The 25,485-nt window shown below is 38.6% G+C and overlaps 1 protein-coding gene across 1 annotated transcript; it reads right to left on the bottom strand.

Annotated features, from left to right (window-relative positions):
- MCHR2 (melanin concentrating hormone receptor 2) lies at positions 1 to 22,950 on the bottom strand. The gene is given in 7 exon segments (XM_064448632.1): positions 1 to 259; positions 261 to 323; positions 1,424 to 1,543; positions 3,473 to 3,629; positions 3,632 to 3,663; positions 14,826 to 15,032; positions 22,754 to 22,950. Coding segments are annotated over 7 exon segments (1,020 nt in total). The 5' UTR covers positions 22,936 to 22,950.
- Between the last annotated feature and the right edge of the window lie 2,535 nt (positions 22,951 to 25,485).

The following is a 25,485-nucleotide window of genomic DNA, read 5'->3' as shown; positions in this document are numbered from 1 at the left end:
TCAAAAACTTGACTTGAGGATGCTTTCAATGATGGTGACATCCTGTTCTGCCATCTTGACTGCCACATATGTGCACCTCTGGAGATGCTTCTGGAAGTTCCCACTAAGTAGGATGTAGAGAAATGGATTAATGCTGCTGCTGGCATAGCTGAGGCATATGGATATGTAGTAGCTAACATAGAAGGTCAGAGTTGGCTGAGAAACCTGAAGGTTCATGAGCTGGATCCCTTGGAATGGGGCAGTGCTTACCACAAACACTGACCAGAGCAAGCACCATATTAGAGAGCCTCATGACTCTTTGCCTGGGGATACTGGTGGTCTAACTACAAAATGAAGAAGGATCCCTGGCACGGAAAGTCGAGTTGGGAAAATGATGTCATGGATTGAGTGCAGTTATTTGAGACCAAATTCACCTGCAGTGCAAGCAAAGGCCAGCTCTCAATGACTTAAAATTTGTTGCTTGCACATTATTTTTTCTTCTGCTTAGGCTGAATTTGATCCTGTGCCACACACATACAGGAGTGACTGAGAACTGTTTATATATGCTTGATGAAATACTGGCAATTATTTTAATTAAAAATGCTTGCTTTTTTTCAAAACAGGAGCTATATAGCTTTCCATACATTTTAATCTATGACTACATATTTTTTTTGATAAAAACTGGAACAGAAATATCAGGTTAAAACATGACTATTATTAAAGGAGACTTGGAGAAAAGAAGCAAATGGTCCTCCTATCTGAGGAATTCAAAACCACACCAAAATGGAAATAACTTTCCTCATTAATAGAAAATTTGTAGAAGCTGAAATTCAAAGCACATAGTCCTACAACCAAAACATGCTGATCAGGAGCTGCTGTCACAGAAACTGGGAAATTGTATTTTGTGTGTTTTATGTGTCAGTTTTCTTGTGCTGCCTAGGCTTCCCCAGGCTGTAAACAGTGGCTGGGGATCCTTGCGGGGCCTGGAGTCCCCTTTCCACAGGAGGGGCAAAGCACCCTGGAAGGACCTGACCTGCAGCCCCCTGGGCCATGGCGGCTGGTACCAGACCTAGCACCCAGATCCTCCCAGGGTTTTCTAATCCTCTAACTGAGAGCTTCGAGCCACAAGATCCCAATGGGCAGGTGTCCTCCTGCAGCCAGAAGTGCAGGATTGGGTCAAGCCTTTTTGTTGTCCTCAGATAAGCTGAGGACTTCAGCCATAACCGTCTCCTCAGCGTTTCCATCTAACTGGGTTATCTTGCTCCCTCCCCTGAATCCCATCCCTAATCTGTTTCCTGTGAACTTAATGCAGTGTCTGAAGCACTGAAAGTTACATGGTGCAGTGCCTAAATGCTGTTTTGGGACTAATCCTTTTGGCCTGTTACATATAAAACCTTTGTAGTATGAGCAAAGCATCTGAAATAGGAAGAAGCATGAATAATACCTTCCTGCTTTCTTGTTCTGCCAATACATCTCCCATGTGTAACATAAAATTAAAATATAGCAAATAAATATCAGTGGTAAAGGAAAAAAGAAAGTTGTTATAGTAAGATAAAGTGTGTACCTGTAAAACAAAATGCAAAAAGAACAAACAAGGTGATTACACGAAGACCATCTCATAGATGTAAAAAATAAATGACATTTTTCATAATGTGGTCTCTGATTTGCGATTCTTGATTAGAGATACATGGAGTTTGTTTTAGGTAGCAGCAAGTACCTAGAACTGCAAGAACTTTTCAGCATTAAAGTCTGTGCTTAGCTTTCCAAATTCTGTATGGTGTGCTTCTTCCAGCACCTGTATAGTGAAAATTCTTGCAAGCATTTGTGCAGGACCCAGTCTGCTTAGTCCCCTGGTATTTTGGTAGTCTGATAGTAGCACAGTTTTTTCAATCATTCTTGCATTGTTAGTGTAATCTAGTCTACACCATCTTTCCTAGTTGGTTTGTTGGTATTTTGCTATTAATCAAGTTATTTTGTTTCTATTTATTCTTTATCAACTGAAGAACTTCCATCAAAGAAGGAAAGTAGATTGTTTTGTTACAATTTGTACCTGACAAATAGACACAGAGTTTTTCTTATCCCTTTACAGATTGAGAGCTTAATAATTTGTTAAACTTTCTTGTTATTGAAGTTCATTTTTTCTTTACCTACCAGAGTCTCCTTTTACTTGTCTTCATACTTTTCTGTGTTAAAACCTCTAATGTGGAATTAAACAAGCCTCTGACAATTGGTCATGCCATCTGAAAGAGGATGGACTAGACTGAATTCCCAAAATCCTTTAACCCTGTTTTTCTTCTATTTTCTCTGATTTCTTTCAGGCTATTGGGAGTCTCACGTCCTTCACAAGTCCTTGAAAATAATCAGTCATATTTCATTTTTACTAATACCTTAAGTCTTCAACAATGATTTTCATCAAGCTTTGCTTACATTAAAATATTTAACTTCTGTACTGTTACGCATTTTTCCTTTTCTAGTGCTCCGGAGTTAGAATTAATTCCATTAAAAATCTGGTTGCAATCCAACTGGAGGGAGAGGGAAGGGAGGCTTGAACAAAAAAGGCTTTTAGGCTTTGTCTACACTAACAACTAGTACAAATGAGTAGTGACAATCTGTAAAGTGAAGTACTTGGTGCTTAGGACATGACACATTATACTCATGTTAGGGGGTTTAACTCTGAATTTTCTCTAATTGGATCCTGTGGATTGAGGACTGAGTACACAGCAGTGGTTGGAGTCCATTCATTGAGTTCCTGGAGCACTTTTTCCAGTCTGATTTCACCAAAAGAATACAGATCATGTGCTCTGAGACTGTTGAATAGTGTGAACTCATGTGTGGTAATTAGAGATAATTGGGATACTCACTCTAAAAATACCTTCTTTGTACGAATGAACATCCTAATATAAAAACACCTAGTATCGGCCAAATCTGCTCTCTGTTATGTAAGGTTTTAAAAATTTCCTTTTATGTCGCTTGCTAGTCATCACTCAACAAGCTAATCAAATTCAACAAATAGGCAGGAATCTGCTTGGTCATGAGATACTGGAAAATTATGTATGCAATCTGAGGTGTGTTTAACCTCTTCTGTCATCTATATCTTCAAAACATGACAGTCTGCCAGGTCAGAAAGGACAATAAGATCCCATTTGTGAGCAACAGTTACTTAAATGCAGCAAGAAAAGATAAGGAGAAACAGAAATTCTTCAGTTACATTTGTTATTTGGGAGCTATCTTGCTCAACTTGTTCATGCTAGGGCTGCCTCAATATTACCAATAAAATCTGAGAGGTAATGATTTGAATGATATGAGGCTCAGCTACAGCTTTTAATTCTATTCATTACATCCATCCATCCATCCATCCATCCATCCATCCATCCATCCATCCATCCATCCATCCATCCATCCATCCATCTGCCTCTCAGGGATGTCAAAGACAAAATGGGTGGTTTCCTCAGCACCAGCTGAAGAAATGATCACCCGAGCTTTGAAAGCTTACCAGAGAACATCATCAGGTGAGGTTAGATCAAAAGCACAACTTTCCAAACCATCTTTGAACTTTATTACTTCTGAGTAGGCCCACACAGGGAGCATCAGAATAAGTGATGCCACCCATAAACATAAATTGACTCGAATTGTGTTTGATCTTGTTCTTGGGTTAGGCGAAATGGCTGGACAAAAGAAAGGTACCTGTAAAAGCCAGTAACATAGTAATATAATAGAAAAACAATAAAATATTTAGGTTAATATTGTTGATCGTAAAATAAAAATTCTAATAGCCATCACAAGGGAAGGAAACAGCATTTTTCAAAAGTTGTCTTGTACAACATGCCAGAATGTCTTTTATTCAAGCAAATTCCTTAATGTTCAACAAATGTTGTTTTAACTGATCATGCTTTTGGTCACAACATTATTTAATTAATATGACAAGAGTTTTTAATAAATTATAGTAGATTATCATGTAGAAGCTAGAATTTAAAAACTCAGACATACAAGAAGCAAGCAGAGACAAAATCTGAGATGAAGTTAGTTCTGGAAAAGGACCGGAGATGATTTAATACAGGCAAGACTGCTATTTAAGAAAAATAGAAGTTTCAGATATATTTTAGCTCTAGGAGTGCTCAAGTCTGTTATAGTTTTAATTTAAATGTTAGTCTCCACAAAATTGAAGATAGAACTGAAAGACTTCACTACCTTAGAAGTAACCTTCAGTTAGCAGCAGCTTATGATACAAAACAAATTCAACTTCTTTTTCATGACCTTCACATTTTGTAAAATGTTGGGGTGAATAATCTGTCAGATCAAAATGGATTAAAGTAGGCAATCTTTGATCTAAAAGCAGAATACTAAACGCAACAATTCACATGTCATAAGAAAGAAGAGGAAGTTAAAGCAGGGTGTATTTTCCTTCTAATTTTTTCAGGATTGAGTAGGGTAGGTATGAAGTCCACTACATTTGGTACACTTTCATTTCCAGATGAGATCAGACTACCTACTAACACGACCACTGATTCACAGCTTAACAACTTGTTCGGGAAGAACAGTGTCAGATCACCTTAGAAAAAACTCAACAAAGGTAAAGAAACCTGACAATGAATTTCACCTTTTTTTCTTTCCATCCTTTGCACACACAGAATCTGGCACACTGGGACCAGCCATAGGCCTGGCCAAAAGGTACTGGGGGCAGACAGTATGCAACGAAGCCTGAAAACTTCCATTGCCCTGGGTCTTGTTACTGCTTTGTGGCTGTTGAACTCACTGCATTCTGCAAAGCTGTTTGGGGGAAGATGCAGCACTGTCCTGTGATATATTGGAGGTGGTATAACCACGAGACAAACAGAAACCAGCATCGAGCAACCTCATTTTGGTGCTCCACAGGCAATCTGCTGCAGATACAGCTCTCATCAGCATGGTCTCCTAGTAGAGACCCTCACAGAGGGATGATTCTCATCACATTGCTGCTAGCCTAAGAGTATGATCAGCTATGATCCCCTCTGATATGTGATGAGAGGTCTACCACTGAGGTCCTTGCTCTGCTAGTGGCATCTGTATCCATTGCCACCCAGGCTGTGGACTTATGGTTCTGTCTTGGACCCACATCCACTAACACACTCCCTGTGACAGGGAAAAGGTCAGGTGGAAGAACCCAAACTCTGGCAGCAGGAGCTGGTGGGTAAGTGAGGAACCATAACACTGAAGAGAAATGGGTGAGATGAAACTTACGGAGAAAACTCAATTCATCCATTTGTCAGTTCATAATTCTTAAATTAATAACAAGTGATACAGCTAAATGAAAGCTCAAAGTTTTACATAAAAAAGGAGGGAGGGATCTTTGGGGCTTTTGGGTTGTTTTTTTGGTAGAAAACATCTATTTTATGACCAGCCTTTACAAAATAGATCAAAAATTGAATTCTGTCATTTTTAATTAGATCACACATGCCTTTTTTTGTGCATAATGTTGGAAGAGTTTTGGGTAATAGCAGTGAAACACATCTCTCTTGTGAGAGATAGATTGACTCAGTTTGTTTTAAAAAGACAGAAAACTGAATCATAATCATAGAAACCTTTTGAAATGGTAATTTTCTGAAATTAACTGAGAATGAGTGATTTACTAGCTGCTATGAGAAGGGCATTATAAAGGAATGCAAACAATACTTGAAAATAATTTTCTTTGTGATTGGCTATTAGCATCTTCTCTACCAAATTCCATCCTGTTGACTTCATGTCAGTATTTAAAACTTGTACAAGTTGAAAAATGTTTAAATACTGGTAAAATTTTCACTGAATTTTAGTGCTTGTAGAGCAGAAAAGATCACAGAATCTCAGGTTGGAAGGGACATCAGAGATCATCTAGTCCAACCTTTCTAGGAAGAGCACAGGCTAGACAAGATGGCCCAGCGCCCTGTCCAGATGACTCTTGAAGGTGTCCAATGTGGCCAAGCCAACCTCTTCCCCGGGGAGATTATTCCAATGGTTGACTGTCCTCACTGTGGAAGATTTCCCTCTTGTGTCCAATCAGAATGTCCCCAAGAGCAACTTGTGTCCAATCCCCCTTGTCCTCTCCATGTGACTCTGTGTAAAAAGGGAGTCTCCATCTTCTTTGTAGCTACCCCTTAAGTACTGGTACATGGTGATGAGATCCCCTCTGAGCCTCCTTTTCTCAAGGCTGAACAAGCCCAGTTCTCCCAGCCTATCCTCATATGGCAGCTTCCCAGTCCTCTGATCATCTTGGTGGCCCTTCTCTGGACCCCTTCCAGCCTGTCCACAGCCTTTTTGTACAGCAGGCACCAGAACTGCACACAGTACTCCAGGGGTGGCCTGACAAGCGCTGAGTAGAGTGGGATAATGACTTCTTTATCTCTGCTGGTGATGCCCTTTTTGATGCAACCCAGCATCCTGTTGGCCTTGGCCGCAGCAGCACACTGTTCGCTTGTGTTGAGCTTTCTGTCCACCAGGACCCCCAGGTCCCTTTCCACAGAGCTGCTCTCCAGCCAAGTGGATCCCAGTCTGGGCTGCACTCCTGGATTATGTTTTCCCAGGTGCATGACCTTACAGTTCTCCTTGTTGAACTTCATAAGTTTCATGTTGGCCCACTCTTCCAGCCTATCCAGATTTCCCTGCAGAGCAGCTCTCCCTTCTGGAGTGTCTACTTCCCCACTCAATTTGGTGTCATCTGCAAAATTCATCAGGCTACACTTGATCCCGTTATCCAGAACACTTCAGAAGATGTTGAATAACATTGGGCCCAATATCAATCCCTGGGGGACTCTATTTGTGACAAGTTGCCACTTTGAAAAAGAGCTATTTACCACCACGTTTTGGGTGCGGCCGATTCCCCACCCACTGCACAGACCACTTGTCTAGGCCACAATGCATTAATTTCTTCAGGAAAAAAATGACAGCCCAATAAAAGAAGGCAGTGCAAGCTAATATGAATAGCATAATATGAATTTTAAGACAGTTTCTGGCACCACCTAAGACGGCATAGTTTTTCTAAAGGGTTATAATCTACACGTGGAATGCCACAGCACTTGTACTCAGCTAATTAAGAAATCTGATTTGGAAACGACATCATTCTTCCAGAAGACTTTTTTCCCCAGAAAGTAGTAGTTTTGGTGTGTTCTGAGCAAGGGCCATTAGAGATTAATTCTGTATCGCTCTCAAGCTGTACCTTAGCTAGAAATGAAAAACTATCTCTCAATCAGTGAACTATTTATATTGCTCACAGGTTAAGTGAAAAAATGCAGAAAAACCCCACAATAAAAGCCTGCAAGGAACAGTCTTTTTAATAATGTGATTCTTCCCTAAAATCACTTCATGAAAGAAAAACAGGTGCAGACATGTACTAGGTTTATTGAATTATTAGAAATAAAGGAACAGAGCTTGGTGGAGATATTCTAGATTTACATGATTAAAAACACAAGAAGCCAGACAGGCATACATAACACCAACTGCAATGTGTGCAAATTGAACATTGCTTTTTGCTTTCAGATACCCTGGTATGCATCTACATTTGCTCTACTAAAACCAGGAATGCTGCTGTGAATTTTCTTCAATGCAGTGTAGAGCAGAAGCTTAGTAAGTGACTGGCTGCTTACGAATGTGTTCACTAGGCCGAAACCTCAAGTTTAATTGGATTTAATAATCCAGTACTGGTACCAGTAAATAACCAGAAATATCATTAACTGGACAGCAGGAAACTTCAATACCTGTCATTCCTTTGCTGCGTTGCTGTATCTGTATTAATATATAGCCATACTTATACATTTTACATGATGTGAATATCTGATACAAATCAGAAGAACCTTGTCTATAGGTGCTGGCAAGACCTTGAAATGTTGTTCAAAGTCCTGGACTTGTTTTTCACAGATCAGGTTCACCAGCCTGTCAGAACAAGGTGCCTGCAGCACCTCGATTGCTTGGTATTGTTGCCCTTGGCGCAGTGAAGTTCAGGAACAAGTGCATAAGATCCAGAAAGATTCATATTTCATGTGATAATAAATTATTTTCAGTTTTGCTTGAATATGAGTATGAAAGAGAGTTCTTTCATTATTCAAGCTTTGCGACAACCAAGTTCTTTTCGCTAAATAAGGTTAAAGTAATGGCCATTATTGCTAGAATCAGCAAAAGGCTTTTCTGGCATATGATATCTTAAAGAGCTATGTCTAATTTCATGCAGTTATTCTTAATCCTCAAGATGGTGACAGAAAGAACAGAAATCCTCTACATTTGCAATGGTAGGACAGCTTTGTACCATTCTTGGTACAGCTACCTCTCCTATTTCACTGGCTGCCTCATGGAAATAGCTTCTGACACTGGTATTGCTTACAGGGTCACTGTAATTGAGTGTAATTTACAGGCTTCTCAAGTTCTTAAAACTTGCATTTACTCCCACTTTATACAAAATTTAACCACTTAGCACATGTAAGCACAGTATACTATGTATGCTTTGAGGTTGCTTTAATTTTTCAAGTGGTGCAAACACCACCATCTCCATGCAAAGTAAGGGAGCAATACTGCAACTCTTTTTAAAATTGGCAGCAGAGATGTTTCCAAAGAATGTTTACTGAAGAAAGTTACAATGGGCTTTACCAAAAAAATTCAGGGAATAAACTGTGAATTAAAGGAAGTATTTGTGAGAAAATGCAAGCGTGTAAGATGGAAATCAGGGGTGTGTGGGAAGCACAGAAAAGTGACATTAGTAGCTGATACGGAGTAAGAAGTGCACATAACCAGACACCCCTCTTCCTGCAGGCTGCAAGGAAGGTGACATGATATTCCATCCTTTGCTGTGCTTTTCATACGCCCCATGAGTCACCTCTTAGACATGCCTACTGCCTGCCATTTATGAGACTGAACTTTATTTCATGCCTACAGTTGGGTGATACAAAAACGCTTTAATGCTTTCATATGCTTCTGCTTAGCAGGAAGGTTTCAGTGAGATCTCCCTTCTGTTTCAAGCTGCTTAAGCTCACAAGGCACCTAACCACAAAAACATTGGTTATTTCTTATTAGCTCTTTCATTAAGAACCATGCATTGCACAAAGGTTTTTAAGACAGGTTCACATGCACAGAGGTTTTTTTCCAGGGACCGTAGCTGATGGCATATAATGACTTTGAGGGAAAAATCAAAGTCAAAAGAGAGGGTGTGGAAAGGTACAGCTGTCCTGAGTGGCCAGCTGGGAAAAGAAGTAATGGGGGGTCATCTCCAGACAAGCATCCATCTCTGAGTCTCTTCTCTAGTGCCATACATGGTTCCCCCAGTACCGCTTTTCTCTACAGTATCAACATAGTTTTCATCAGGACTAACTTTTCGCCAGTTGCTCCTGCCTATGATGCTGTTGGTGTTGCTGAGAGCACGCTTTCCTGAGGCTGCATGCTGACTTGCTGTTAAGTTGGTCCACTAATGTCAACCAGAATGTTTGACCAAGGGTAGGAAAAGGGAGGGGAAGAAGGGGTGATTCTCACGCTGGTGGCAGTCACTTCCCATGAGAACCCACCATAACAACGCAGTTGGGTTTGCAGGTGCAGGGCTGGGAGGATAACAGCACAAGATCCACAGCGTGGGAACAAGGGGAAAGTGCTGCCCCAGAGGCTCTGGGAAAGGCTGCTGTGGCAGCTTGGGTGACCGGGCGCAGAGCTGCCAGCAGAAAGCCAGCTACAGAGCTTCAGAGAGAAGGCTGTTAGCAATGCAAAAGGCTGACACTCTTAAGGCACCGTGTGACGTGTGGCTTAACAGATGATATTGCATTTGCTTAAAGAACCAGAGCCCAGCGCAGCTCAGGATTTATCAAGAGCGAATGTAACTCATTCTGATAGCAGCTACAGTCTAGTGGTTATCAGACTAACGTAGTTTGTAATAAAACTGTGTTAAAGGCCATTGAAAATCATTGCAGGAAAGAATGCCAAGTGCAAAGGAACCCCCTTAGCCTGGGATGGGTACTGAATCCACATCTTCCAGCTCCAGAGGTGCCCACCACTGCCTATGGGCTCGCTGAGCCTGGTTTCTTTTGCTGCGTAGACATTGTCTTCCTGGGTACACAGCTGAGTTTTCACAGGATTCTCACAAAAGTAAAGGACAGGTTACTAATGGTGCTGTTGAGGGTACTAAAACCTGGCCTGTACATCTGTGTTTTCCCCTATGTATTGTAAAATGACTTTTCACACTCTCTGGATCAATTATTTTGCTGGACATTTTCATATACTGATACGTGACTTTAGAGGATAATTTCCCTGGGTTTCTAGTTCCCATTTTTAATATTCATCTGAGCAAAAGAAAAAAAAAAGTCATTTAGTGAACTTAAAGATGAAAAGCAAGTCATTAGACTGAATGGAATGAAAACACCACCAGAAATTCAATTCGATGTAAGTGAAAATGATTCTTTTCTTGATAGAACTCAAACTTATTTCAGCCTGACGGTATTCTCACTTACCCTCCCCTAGACAATAAGAAATTAATCTCACCCTAAACACTTATCAAGCAGCTTTGTCTCCTTCCTTTTGCAGCAGTGGGTTCTATTGGTTGTTTCAATTTGCATGTAATTTTCAATCTTGCCTATTGTCTGATGATAAATTTGTGATATGAAACGTTGAGTGGTGCATTCGGGAAAACATGCTGTTTTGAAAATACGGGGTAATTTCCACTTCAGAGAGTGGAACTTAAAGGCAGACATGTGCCCTCATCTGACAAAGTAATTATCAGTAAGAAAAGGGTCTTTTGTTGAGAAAAGTCTGAAGAATACTTACTCGAAACAAACAATAATGGGGGTGTTTGAGCTGTGTCTCTGACACAGAGAGCTGGAGAAGGAGGCAGTGATGGAGCTTCCAGAGTTCTCAAAAAGTACAAAGCACCAGCTATGTGGTGCCTGCTACCCATGCCTATTACTGCATTTCTTTCTGCCTTTCTGCCAAACTTTCTGTTATAATGCTGCCTTGAGGAACATCTGTGAGACCAACCATCACCAAAGGTAGGTGGTACAATCATGAAAGCCAAGACAATACTTTGAAAGACAGAGTATTTCATGGGAGTATGTGCTCCTAGTTAAAGTTGTAGCTAACTGCATGTCATCTCCTCTGATTTCTAGCAAAGCCATAAACATCTGGTCATTCTTCTGTTATGCATACAGAACAAGTAGAAGGGAAACATGTCTTGGAGCTTGGATTTTTCCACACTTTTTTCTTCCTGCATCTGTACATATCTTAACCTGTCATATTTGACATCCTCCAGTCTAACATTATTACTATGTATTGCGTATTGTCACAATATAGTATGCTGGCACTATTATTATTATTACTATAACTAATTAGCATAAATTATCCAAATAATATTATTTATTAATTTCTTATCTGTATTGGCTTAAAATGTACTACTCTTAGGATTGCTCCAAGAGGCAGCAAAGTGTGCTACACTCAACGTCAAATAATGGGCTGCTCAGGAGATTGAGCTTTTAATAGGCTTTTACCTTTTCCTCTGTCTGGGGTGTTTGTGACTGCATGTGAAGTGAAGCAAGGAACAACAGGAAAAGGAGTGTGAAGAATGAGTAAATGGGTTAGTCTGTGGCAAATCAGGTGGTTCTGGTTTTAAATAGCTAAAAGCCCATAACTTTCATAGAGAAATGGTCCCACCCTACCAGTGACACTGCCTTGGTAAATATTCCTTAGAGCAACATTACATCAATGGGCAAGCCGGGAACTCATTTTCTCATGCCTGTCAGTCTTGGATCACCTGCCTGTTTCTTCTCAGCCTGGAGTTGCTTACTCCAGATTTATCTTCCCAGCCTCACCTCTCCATTTATGTGCCTGAAACCTTAAGAGGATAAGTTAAATAAATGTTTATGCAGCCCTCAAAATTGACTGGTACCCTATGTATCTCAGACTTTAGGCACTTTGCTCAGAGAACTTTTCCCATGCACAAACACACTTTGCAAATGGGGTATTCACAAAAAGCAATTATTTATTGGCTATTACAATAGACAACAGACCACCCCTGTATGGCACCTTTGAGTCTTTGCTGTACAGCTGTCAATGGGAGTGAAGGGGGACCTTCAGAATCCTTGATTCTTGTTAGTATTTTATACCTCTTCATGCCAGTGTTTCTCTTCTTGAACCTTTGAGATGCCAACTGTTTCCACCTCAACTGTCTTATCTATAGCTGCAATCTTACCTTTCTTAGCTCACACAGTTCTACTCTAGGTACTTTCTCACAGCTTAGCATTTAGGAATTTTCTTAGGAAGCTGAGACAAGATGATACAGCTGTACCATACCAAAAATACGCCTTGGGTCACAGACAACTGAATCCTCTCAAGAGGATTACACCTTTTCTTACAACCAAAGTTTGCAGAAGTAGTTGTCAGAAGCAGGTGCACTCTGTAAGAAGGGACCCAAACAGTGGCATTTTCCTATGACATGCTCCAGTGGAGTCATGTTACAGGGAATGAAGTATGCCTCACAGACTCCTGTCACAGAAAGGAAGTCTGGCACAGTTTTTACCAGCTGCATCTTGCATGCCATTAAGGAGTAGGGAGTGATGTGACTTCTGAATCTGCATTAGTTATTTTGAACATGTAAGTCTGGGCTCTTTTCTTAAAAAGTCATAGGCCAAGAAGTTCCTTTGCCATTGCAAACAAGTCACTAACACTGCTAATGTTCATATTCATTTTAAGTCAAGTGACTTATCGTGTAGGACATCATACCAGACCTCCTTTTCATCCATCTCACCATCTCTCCTGTCTCACCACAGACTGCAGCATAAGAGTATATCAGTATTTGGGACCAAGGAAATGTTGTCTGCAGCATACACAGTTGTGTTTTCACTTAGGCAAGTGATATTTTCATTGAAGAGTCAAATTTACTTTTGACAAACATGGAGGAAAATTATATTAGGATTGTTGTCTATGTGTGCCTTTGCGCATCCTTGTCCAGAGAACAGGTGGTGTAGGTTGCTTCTTAGGAAGCTTTTTTTAACTGATAGGCAAAATTCTGCTACCAAAGTTTAATTCAGGCTTAATTTATGTAATCTTGGCCTGTGGCATAGCAAGAATCTGTATTTAAAAAGGTGTCTGATGTCAATTTAGAAAACTTTATCATAAATTTTAATATGCATAGTCAACTTGCATAGGTCTTACGGCTTTCCTTAATGCTTTTATTTCATATTAAAGTGAGTAAAGAAAAGCAAACTTTTACACACTGTACCCCTCAGAATTAGACACCTAAAGCTCCATGGAGAGCACAGTTGGTTTTGCCACTTCTTAAGATCTTAGAAAAAAATTTGATTTGCAAAAAGAAATACTGAAATATTAAAGTTTTTGTTGGACCATTGCGTGACATAGTTCACTCCAATTATGAAGTAGAGGATTTATGGAAAGAAAAACATTATCCAGCAATATGACAAATATTAATTTGCATGTGGTAGTCATTATATTCAGCTAAGACTTCTTCCGAAGTGCCTTCCCACGTCCAACCTGCTCTGTCTTCCTTTTATTTTTGAGAAATGTGAAAGGGAACATGAAGTTGACCAATGCTGCATTAGCCATATCATTTACTAAGGTGTTATTATGTTTCTTGCTTGTATTGTGAATTTGGGATGATTTTACAGTCAAAGAAAATCTTATAAACTCTACTGATTTTTTTTTTTTTTTGCAAAATAGCTGATTTAATCTTTCCAATTAATGAAAGCTGCTGGGTGGATTCAGAGGTGTTTTTCTAAAACTATCAAGCACTAGACAGTTTGGGAGCTTGTTCTGTGAAAAACCTTTGTCTCTCTTGGATAAAGTGTCATAATTGGTATTAACAGTGATAAAACAAATGGGAGAGAAATAATCTGAAGAGCTTGCCATAGGCAAGTGTATCTGAAATGGAAAAACTTGCCTCAAAATAGAAAAGAAAGCACAGGCTTACCCTCAGTACTTTGGAAAAGACTCCAAATATCTATTTTAAGACACGTTTTACTTGGAATATAAACTATTTTTTATACCAGGTTTTGATATTCTGTCTTTCCTCATTGGGATGTCATGTCTTTTTCCTGCCTTAATACTTACTGTGTTTTGCTTAAAAAAAAATCTGTAAGCAGCAAGATTAAAGAAACTGCTATGTGTAAATTCTTTAGGAATATAGGAAAAGACTGTAATTTGTCACATTACTCACATGCAAATATATGACCAGAGCTTTCAAAATTGAACTTCAAAGGAATTGACAATTATTTCTTGGCTCTTTTTTAACTGCATGTCATCAAAATAAGACTTATAATACTATGCATCAGTGTAGCCTCTTTATGATAACTGTACTTTATCAATATCAAAATTATTGATAACTTTCAATTTTCTGCTTTCCGTTTTCTGATAATTTTTCTCTCCCTATCTTTAGTGACTACATTCCACCTCCATGGAAGGATGCTGTCTTTATGCCACAACTTCAATAGCAACCATCCTTCCCATTGGCTCTGTTTATTTATCAGAGATCATAAGTTCAAAGCTGCCTCTTGAATGTCTTCTTAACGATTGACTAGTACCTTGTCCTATGCAGGAAAAATTGTATCTTTCTTTTCCTCCATGCTCTCTCTGACATGTGAAGGAAGACCTCTTTGGTGCAAAGACAACTTTTCTTTCCTAAATTTGGTCCAATTTTTTATCTTAAACAAGAATTGTTAAAACAAATCTAGTTTTAGTGACATTAAGCTTTTACTAGAAGCTGCACCTCTAAAGATAAGCCCCAGAATGGTAATGTTGACGGTTACTATGATCCCTTAAGACCTTGTTCACAGCATGATATATTACTTGAATTACTACAGCTTTGCATAAACACAATCTGATATTATTTGTCCTTGGGTACAGAATGAAAACCTGAAACCACATACCTGTCCAAACTCATTGTGGTCATAATGGCACTGCATGTAAACTGGTTGCATGTGTCCAGGGAGGTAATGGTGCAAAGACGACTGCCAAAAACCCACTCGCCTCCACGTGCCCATTGGTGAATGAGAAAGGGCATGCCAATGATATGAACCAAATCTGCTATAGCCAGATTGCAGATTTATATATCTGGGATAGTTTTCTTCTGAGTTCTGAAAAGAATTGGAACACATGGAGACTATTACTCGACATAGTTATTGTACTGTTTTCCAAGTATACTGTTGATAGAGCAGACCTCAAAACGGAACCACACACAAATAAGTACACCATCAAAATCACTATTTTAGAGTTTAGCTACTTCAAACTAAACATTTTAGTCTCGACAAAAATATATTGTTCTTAATTTTGCTTTCCAGTGAGGCTGAATGTGCCATTTAATTTATTAACATCAGCACAATTATCCATATCCTTTGAAAATTATAAAGTGTTCAAAGTAAACACAGGTCTGATGGACATAGGAACTCTAGAAATATCAGCCTAGCAGAAATAGGAGGAGAGATCAGAGCTTTCCTGTGATGCAGCTGTCCCAGGGCTGAATCTTGCTTAACAATGCAGACAGGTGGTTCTCAAGTGCTCAAGGTAAAAAGGGAACTGGTGAAAGATGAATGATCCTCTGGGGAAAAAAACCAAACAACAGTATGCAATCAAGTATTTAAAGAAAGTCTAATCAAGTTTGTACATATATAGGGAACACAACTAAGTTAAAACTCTATGCACAGTTGTCATTTAAGTACTGAGAGTTTGGATTTGCCAGTTTCATAATGCCTATATCGCGTAGCTTTTGTGTGATATATATACTTTCCTAGCTTCATTGACCAAAATGTACATATTTTAGTACAACCCCCAGTTTAGGCTTGGAGGAATGTTATACATGCAGTTGAAAGAATTCCTGACTTTAAATTGTCTTATTCTGTACAAATCAAAGAAAGAAGCACAAAGCATCTTTGCAAAGCACTGATATTTATAAAATATTTTAAATTACATGACTTTATTAAAAAAGTCCTTATCCACAGCCTCCACGTAGAAATCACCTTACCTAAATTTACTTAGGAATTACATGTCTAGCCTAAGCCATTTGTTTAGGTTCCCTCTCAGTATTTCTAACCAATTATTTTTCCAGTCTACTGCAAAGTATCAGTTTATTTCTCATTCTTACTGGAAGAGACAGAAGAACCTGCAGCTGGGGGAACTCCACCTGACTGCCCACAAACCGCATTTAGAAGCCCAACTCTATGACCATGTTTTCCTAAATTGACCTGTGTGAGAAAAGGTCCTAATTACATATTTTTCATGTTGCCTTCACTGCATGCTACAAGCTATGAAATAACTATGTTTCTAAAGAAACAAATTTAAGCTAGAGGGAATGAGCCAGGCAAAAGTATTTTTTTTCAAACATTTTTAATAAACTACGAAGTATGATTCACAGTCATCTGGTTATGATGCTGAAACCAAAGCCAGACATCTATAAAGTATATCTGCTGGCACTAATGACTGGAGCTTGTGGAGAGAATGACGCATATGTGATCTTTTTCCTCCAGTGCCTTTAGCTTTGTGAACTTTGAAGGATGCAAAAACATCCAGGAAAAGAAAAGCACCAAACTGTGTTTCCTGCAAGGCGTCAAATGGTACCATTATGCTCAAACACACAGGTTTCAAAGCATCTGAAAACTGCCTCTACATGTCATTTCATTAAAAAGTTAAAATGGTTTTTTTTCTTCTTTATTTCATTCACATTAACAGGATAAATCATACTAAATTAGAAATTACTTTTGGACTCAGAATGAGAACCTCAAATTCTAAACTTGCGTACTTTATGTTAAATTTAATTGACAAAGAGTAGACATTGAACAGCTGTCCCATAGTTGATGTAAAGGGAAGTGTTGTAATATCCACTGTCTCATGCTTTACACTGAGGTTCAGAAAACGATGCCTTTTTAGATCAGTGTCCAGAGGCCAGGGCATGTATTTTCATCCAGATTTTCATAGTTTCTTGTGATGGCTCAGAGGCACAATATTTAAATGGTAACTTATGCAGTAAACTTTATAATCTCAAATAATTTTGGCCACATTTTACAGTTTATAACTTTCTTATATTTTATTAAGACAGTGGTGCTTGCCTTCTGCTAAAACTATCACTTTACCACCACCACCCCCCAAAAAAAGATGCAAACAAACATCAAAACTCAGGAAAATAATAGTCATAGCCTCAATTTCAAACTTCTTTCTTTCCATCCTTTCAGTGTTTTCTACCTTCTTGCCACCAACCTGTAAGCTTCTCAGCAGTTTCTGAAGCCACACATATTAGCTAGTCAATTCAGCCTTCCAGCCATGCCAATTCCCATCTCTGAAACACCATATGAAAAATGTACAAAAGCACAATTGCTGTTGTGCAAAATCTGTGAATATGTCAAATCTGCAATTAGACCTACCTTCTCTTCAATTCTACTTCTACAGATTAAACTCATTAAAAATGGATTTGAATGATACCAATTCATTAAAAAAAGAAGTGTTGAGCAGGCACAACAATGTGATAATCCATGTATTGGCTGTCACTCCAGTAACAACTTTGAGGAACACGGCAAGTGCATTATGTGTTGTCATCAGTCATTATTTATCCCCTCTGACTACATTATTTGCTGTCATCAGTATTTATTTATACCCTCCTGGACAGAAGGACTTCATTAACTAGAAGCTTAAGTGTTAATTTGGAAGTGATCTTTCAGGTCAAAGACAAGATGATTTATAAGTATCACACATTTAAGAACACAAGCACATACCCTTTCTTCAAAGAGGAAAGGTGAAAATGGCATCCCTTTTGGGCTAGGTCTGCAACGGCAAGTAGCACCAGCTTTAAGGCCACCCTCCCACCTAGGCCTGTCCTTCTCTACAGAATCTAACCGTCCCAGCAAACCAAATTGACTTGGAGGAAGCTTTTTTAAATTTCCAGCTCTGATATTAACCATAGTCCACTTCCCTTCTGCTCTCATACTTGGAGTTTACCTAGATCCTCTATCCCTGAGAAAAGCAGGTTCAACAGCAGCAGTCCTATACCTACTTAACACTATCTTGTAGGCCTTTTGTGCTCGTAAGCATGTACTCTGCTCCCTCTTGGAACATTTCTGTCTATGTTATTTTCCCCTAGTGGCTGAAAAAACATCTCAATAATTTATCAGGAAAGACTTGTACTATCTTTTCTCCTTGTAATTGAAGGTTGAATTATTCTTAGCTAAATTTACCAATTTGAGATTTAGTCCTCTAAAGTCTCCAAGCAATCTTGACTCCTATAATCACTGCAGAGCAACAGAACAGGTGCTGGAGCATGTCCAGAGAAGGGCAATGATGCTGCTGAAGGGTCTGGAGAGCAGGTCTTATGAGGAGAGGTTGAGGGAGCTGGGGTTTTTTAGTCTGGAAGAGGAGGCTGAGGGGAGACCTTATCGCTCTCTACAGCTACCTGAAAGGAGGCTGTAGTGAGATGGGTGTTGGTCTCTTCTCCCAAGTTACTAGTGATAGAACGAGAGGAAATGGCTTCAAGCTGCATCAGGGGAGGTTTAGATTGGATATAAGGAAAAATTTATTTACTGAAAGAGTGGTCAGGCACTGGAATAGTCTGTCCAGAGAGGTGGTGGAGTCACTGTCCCTGGAGGTGTTAGAAAAGTATGTAGACGTGGCAGTTCAGGGCACGGTTTGAGGAGATATGGTAGCATTGGGTTGACGGTTGGACTTGATGATCCTAGAGGTCTTTTCCAACCTTAATGATTCTATGACTCAATGAACTCTGGGGGAAATTTATCCTGTCTTAGCTCCACATTAACCCATTTCTCCTGAAAATCTTTTCAGGAAACTTGTGTCTTATCAACATCGCATAGTACCATCTACAATTTAATAAATAAATAAATAAATAAATTTCCATGTGATCATGGGAAGTCCCACATTTCGAACGTGAACTGGTTTTTTATTTCTGAAACAAATCTGAAACAGAATCATAGAAATTAGAGTAAATTGACAGCATACTGTCTCAGTGCAGAGACACATAACTTTCCCATCTCAGTGAGGAATAAAGAGAACAGCTGAGATATGTTGTAGGGCACTGGGTACGTTGTTTAACATCTTGGGGTTTTTTTCCTAGATTTAGGAAAAGCAGGAACCTAAGACTGGAAGAGACAACCCTTGTCACAGACCTGAGTCATCGGCTGTCACAGGCAACAAGATAAGCAAAGACCTCCTCGTAACAGAGTAATTTCATCTCAGAAATAATGATTTTACTTCCACTACTCCTACTGAAGGCTATTGCAGGACACCACTGTTCTAAAAGGTAAAAATCACCTTCCAGTTATCAGCCTTTAACAGCTCCTGACTACAGTCTACCCAATTGCTCTTGTATCAGTATTGGCCTTTAGTTTAAACAGTCCTTTACCCTTTCTGCTGTATTTGATCCTGATTCATAGAGAGCAAGCACACAACTCTGAGCCTTTTTTTTTAAAACAAACAAACAAACAAACAAACAAGCAAAACCCACAACAAATTTAGATGAATTTTCTTAGTTCTCCATTCTTCTGGTAATTTTTCTTTTCGGTTCTGATTCCAGTCTGAATATCTTACCTTTCGGGAAACAGCTGGTGAGAGTATTATTTCAGGCCTTGTATGAGCCTGGAGAATGGCATTAGCATTTCCTTCTTTCTTCCAGAAAGGCAGAGCCTTACACATATTACAGCTGTGTGCGCTTCTCACACAGCTTTAGCCTATTGACAGCCCACAGATTTTTTTCCTCTGTTGTTTTCTAACCGACAGCAGTGCTTCCTATTTATATAAAAAAAAAAGAATAAATAATTATAATTATATAAATAAATTATATAAATAAATTATAATTATATAAATAAAAAAATAATAAGAAAAAATTCTATGGCTGTGTGATTTGTTCTAGTAAAAGTTACTGCATGATTTCTATTGCCCTAGTACCTCCTCTATTCTTTATCTGGTTCTTTCTCTATGACAGTCTTCTACTCCTTCACATCAGCCACATCTCCCCAGCATACATCATTAGGAATACTATTGACATACTCTTATGCTTTGCCTCAGCTATGTGAGGGAAAATATGAAATCTGCCTGGCCCTGTGATCAGTCCCTGAAAGTTCCACATTAACCCGTTTCTCCTGTAAATCTTTTCAGGAAATGTTTCTTATCAACATCGCATAGTACCAACCACACTTTAATGAATGAATGAATGAATTAAATAAATAAAATGGCGGAAAAAATTCTTATGCTATAATACTTGAACTCATTACATTGTTCTTTAGCTGGGTTAATAACGTCCAACATGATAACATATAAAATCTGATAACATAAAATCTCTGATCTGGATAGTTTAGCTGTACATAGCGGTTTCAAAAATTTTCTACTGGTGACTACATTCAGTTGCAAATACACCTTCTCCAGCTGAAGACTCAGAATGCAAGTAATAAACATTGTGACACTTATTTGCAATCTCTATTTTAGGAAACACTATTTTACCACTTTCTATTAGCAATCTTATTAAAAATCAAGTTACTCTGAAAAGCTGTACTCATAGATAATTGAAATTGTATTTGATTCCCTTTTCTTTTCTGTAACATACTCTTCCTTAAAAATACAAAGCCAGACTAATGCAGCTAATTGGAGTTGTCTGGATCATATTTTCCCTCTCCACACAAAGACATAACCATTCTCCCACCAGCTGGTCCAACAAAGTCAGTAGGTTTGCATAAAACGTTTGCTAGCAGAACTGCAGTTTTGGGGACCAGTTTTTCAAGGTTGCTGGGATGAGGATTATTAGGTTCTTCTGGCTGAAACTGAACTCTCGCAGCATTTCTCCACCATTTTCTTTTTAATTAAATAGCAACGTGTCTCAACTCCCTCCATTTTTCCCTAGGGATAAAATTCATTCACAAGAGGAGAGCCAGCCAAAAGTAATTGAGTTACTAGTTTTTAAATTAAATCTCAGTGCATAGGCATATATAACATGTAACTTTCATTATGACTTCTAGCTATTTTCTCCCAGTAAACTGCAGACAATATAAGTTTAGATCACACGTAAAAATGTTTATCCCTATCTGGCAAACCTGTAAACAAAATTGGGGAGCTGAAATTCCAAGGTTCTTTCTTTACTGTGTTCTACCATCAATAAAGCATTTGCTACTGGAAAGTAAATAACTTTCTAGTTAATTAGAGACATAATCTAGCTTCTTTCTCTCTTAAAAGAATTGACTATAGAATGCTAAAAAAATTTAAATGTTTGCATGAGAAACTGTGTTCAATAAAGAGCAAAGACACAACTTGGAAGCAGAGCCTTTAAGTAGAATCCGATCTGTTTAGTGAAAGGTGAGATTTTGACATGGTTATTTTTCATAATGTAGCTACATTTTAAATGTGCATACATCTGCAGAGTCTGAGGTTTGCAGCTGCCTTTTTTAGTGTTGGTAACTACCACATTAATATTTTAAAGCACTATTTTCAATTTCCTTTCTTGTGTACAAATGTTGGTGCCCATAAATTTGAACTCAAATACGGTTTAAATTATATTCTTTTTTTCCAAGTCATTGTCTGTGTCTGTTCCCTCTGTCTCTCATATTTTTATTTAAGCTAGACAAAGGCTTTTCACCAGGGACAAAAAAATATTTGTTCCTTCTCAGTTTCCTTCCATTCTATTATTTTAGAGACTCTATAATTAATTTTTAGAAACTCAGTGATTTCTTTTTTCCTTTCTATTCATTCATACATTTAAAAAGTCGTATTACCATTATGTTCACTTATGTTCACAGACATAGTGTTTACACATTTCCTCTCTTCTGCATTCAGATTATGAGCTACAATGTTCTTGAGTGTAGCAGGCATTGGATTTCTGGTAGTTTCAAAAGGAAGTTTGGTAAACCTCAGGGGCTGATGGGCACTTAGTCCTAGGTTGGCCTTTGGAAATCTTTCCTTTAAAAGCACAGTATGTAGGGGTGGAGTCCTTCTATTAATCCTTGTAGTGTGCGCCATATATTAGCCTTATGCTGTCATAAATCTTTATGTTAAATTTGCACTGAAGAGAAAAACCACTTTTTCAAGATACATGCTTATGGATTTAGTTTGTGGTAGTTTCAGCCTTTTGACATAAAATTCTTTTTTCTATAGAAAAAGAAATCTTGTTAAAATTAAGAGACTAGAAGATATTTTCTTGCACGAAGGATGGCTGGCTCAGATTTTATGACCCCAAAAACTTCAGCAACTTCAGCAATCTTACCTTCTCAGAATACAACAAAAATATATTGAGGTATTAATTCCTGTGATGTGAGAATCCTTGACTGGCACTAAGGCCCTTGTTTCTAGAAGTAAGGTGATACCGGAAAAAATCGGTGAGTTCTAGGAAGCTGCTGTAAATGGACAAAAGTTAGATAAAGCTCTGTTATTAAAATAATCTGAGGTAAAAGTGCAGTTTTTAAAGGAGAAAAAAGGTTTATTTCAGCTGGTGTTAAAAAGAACTTTGTAAAACACTGTAGTGCCTGGCTAGTATCATAACTAAAGTTTAAAGTTCAGTCTAGCTTTTGCGTATGCTAGTGGGAAGATAGCTGCCAATTATAATGGAGCCAGGGAAGAAGGCATGTATTTTTGTTTCCTTGAATATGAAGTCAGTCATGCACTTAAGTGCTTTCTCACAGCAGAAAAGGCTAAGCAGGCATACATTACCACTATCTGTAGTCATGATTTAATTTTATTTTTAATGCGAAGTAAATGTCAATGACTAAACGAAACATGAAAAACTTGCTATCCTTGTCTTTGCTGGGCAATTCACTTCCTTAGTGTAGTCATTGTTTATTTTTTCAGCAATAAATCTTGGAAAATGTGTTAAATTCCATACCTTATTATTTTCAACACAATGAGACTATTTCCAACTAAGCCTGTCAAAGAGAGAATCCCAATCAGACAAGGAAGGAGGATTGTCTCTGCAGCACCAATCACTTGGTAATGGTGCCATCCACTCCAAGATCTGTTAAAGAAGCCTGGTGTACTCTTCTGACAGGGAGGGTGAAATTCATTCATTCTTCAGTGACTTTACGACTCAGTTCTGTAGTAGCAAGAGAAAATAAATCACTTGTGGACTAATAATTTGAATATCATATGTAAACTCTGGTAGCTAAATGTACATTACTGTTTAATGATCATCTGAATTTAATAAAAACCTTTCACCAAAAGATTTGTTAAATTCAGGATCGGACATAAAAGAACTTTTCCAGCTCCGCATGATCTACCACATGCACAAGAAGCTGGGAGGGGACACAGCTGGGACAGCTGACCCCAACTGACCAATGGGGTATTCCATACCATATGACGTCATGCTCAGTATATAAAGCTGGGGGAAAAAGAAGGAAGGAGGGGATGTTCAGAGTGATGGCATTTGTCTTCCCAAGTAACCGTTACGCGTGATGGAGCCCTGCTTTCCTGGAGATGGCTGAACACCTGCCTGCCCATGGGAAGTAGCGAATGAATGCCTTGTTTTGCTTTGCTTCCATGTGCAGCTTTTGCTTTACCTATTAAACTGTCTTTATCTCAACCCATGAGTTTTCTCACTTTTGCTTTTCTGATTTTATCCCCCATCCCACTGGGGTGGGAGTGAGCGAGTGGCTGCGTGGTGCTTAGTTGCTGACTGGGGCTAAACTACGACAATCTTGTGTCTGAATTTCCTCTGACAAGCTGTTACCATACAAAAATAGAAGGTTGAGTGAGTAAGGAAAGCATCTTCGCTAACCTAAGTTCAGCTATAAAAGTGAAACCCCTATAGTCAGCATTGTGAAGATAAACACGGGTGTCTTCTCATGGGCCCTAGTGATCAAGTAGTATAATTCTTTCTTGTACCTCTCTTCCTGTAAACTCCGGCAAGGAAATAAACTCTTGCAAACGTAGCAAAAGCTATGGTGGCTCTGTAAGTCAAGGTAATATACTAAATGATAGAATCATAGAATCATTTAGGTGGAAAAGTCCTTTAAGATCATCAAGTCCAACTGTTAACCTAGCACTGCCAAGTCCACCACTAAACCGTGTCCCTGGTAGGTGGTACTTACCAAGTACCAGTGTAAGCATGGCACCGAAGCTTACAACCCAACCTGTTGTTCCCCTATGACATAGCAAGCCACCATCTGCAGCAAAATCAACAGAACTCCCTTACAGGAAGAATGAGAATTATGGGGGAAATTCAAACCAGTAATTTTTCATCACTTATGGTCACAGAAACTAGCTGCAGACAAATTCGCCATGACAGTGACACAAATTCAGAAACCTCAAAAGCTGAGAAAAGAGGAAGCTGGCTCCTTGGTTGCTTAAGTATGCAAGAATACATATTTAGGACATGGAGTAGGGCTTCTTCTTGAGGTCTGGATCAAACTGGCTAATGAAACTGAGTAAAGATTTTCATAGAATAGTTGCAGCTTAATGAGCGTATAAGATTTCTCCTGTATATACTTTTGTATATTTTGTATGTTTTGAGTCAGAAACTTATGTTGTTTAATTAGGGAAAGTCATCTTTTGTCTCATGTATTTTGATCCTTTGTCTTCCCCTTTTCTCCATTGCCTTTATTCTAGGAAAACTAGAAGATGTGGCTTTAATTCTTGCTTCTGCCACTGATTCAATGCACGACCTCAGGCATGTTTGTTACATTTTTTGCGGCCCAGCTAGTCCATCTGCAAAATGTGGACAATTATGAAGTTTTTCTTAAACCTCAGTAAAATTTAAAAAATCCAGAGCCAGAAAATATTCTTTATACTGGTATTCTATTTACATCTTACAAATACAGTATAGTCTCAATTACAATGCTACCTAGTCATAAGGGCTCTAATAAAGAGTGGGAAAACCAGAGTGTAATGGGTATAACCTGTGCTTGTATAAGGCAACTGTAAACTGACCCGGGCTACTGTCAGTAGGAGTTCTTACATTGCCTTTAGCAGCCTTTAGGCACCATTTGCAGAGTCATATACTGCAAGTTCTTAAGTAGTTCTTTGATTTTTATTCCTTATTAAAATAAATAAATACTTACATGACTATTTATACTATTCTGCTTGATCAAATAGCACATACAGCTTTGAGTATATTTATAATTCACATTAGGAATTCATTGATTCTTCTTCACACTGTAATTTTAACTTTCTCTTAACTCTGAGGCAATTAGAATATTTATTACTTATTGGACATTCCTGACTATACAGTACTTAAAAGAAGTGTAAGGTTAAGTTCCAGCCAGTGTCTAAGGCATTTGACTGAATGTCTCCTTATTGCACATGCAACAGTACCTCAGGGATCTTGAAAATGAGACATCTGTGCTTGAACACACTTAAGAATAAAAAGAAGACAAAAGAAGAAACTGGTGATTCCTACAGTTTGATTGAGACAGTTTCTGGCACAAAAACTCTCTACACCTGTTGTAGACAGTTGTAGTTCTTTCTACAACTACCTGAAAGGAGGTTGTAGTGAGATGGGTGTTGGTCTCTTCTCCCAAGTTACTAGTGATAGAACGAGAGGAAATGGCTTCAAGCTGCATCAGGGGAGGTTTAGATTGGATATTAGGAAAAATTTCTTCACTGAGAGAGTGGTCAGGCACT

The sequence above is a fragment of the Phalacrocorax carbo genome, chromosome 3 (genome assembly GCF_963921805.1).
Source record: "Phalacrocorax carbo chromosome 3, bPhaCar2.1, whole genome shotgun sequence".
In the NCBI taxonomy this organism is placed as follows: Eukaryota; Metazoa; Chordata; class Aves; order Suliformes; family Phalacrocoracidae; genus Phalacrocorax; species Phalacrocorax carbo.
Note: the sequence above shows the minus strand (reverse complement) of the source record. Positions and strands in the feature narration are given on the sequence as shown.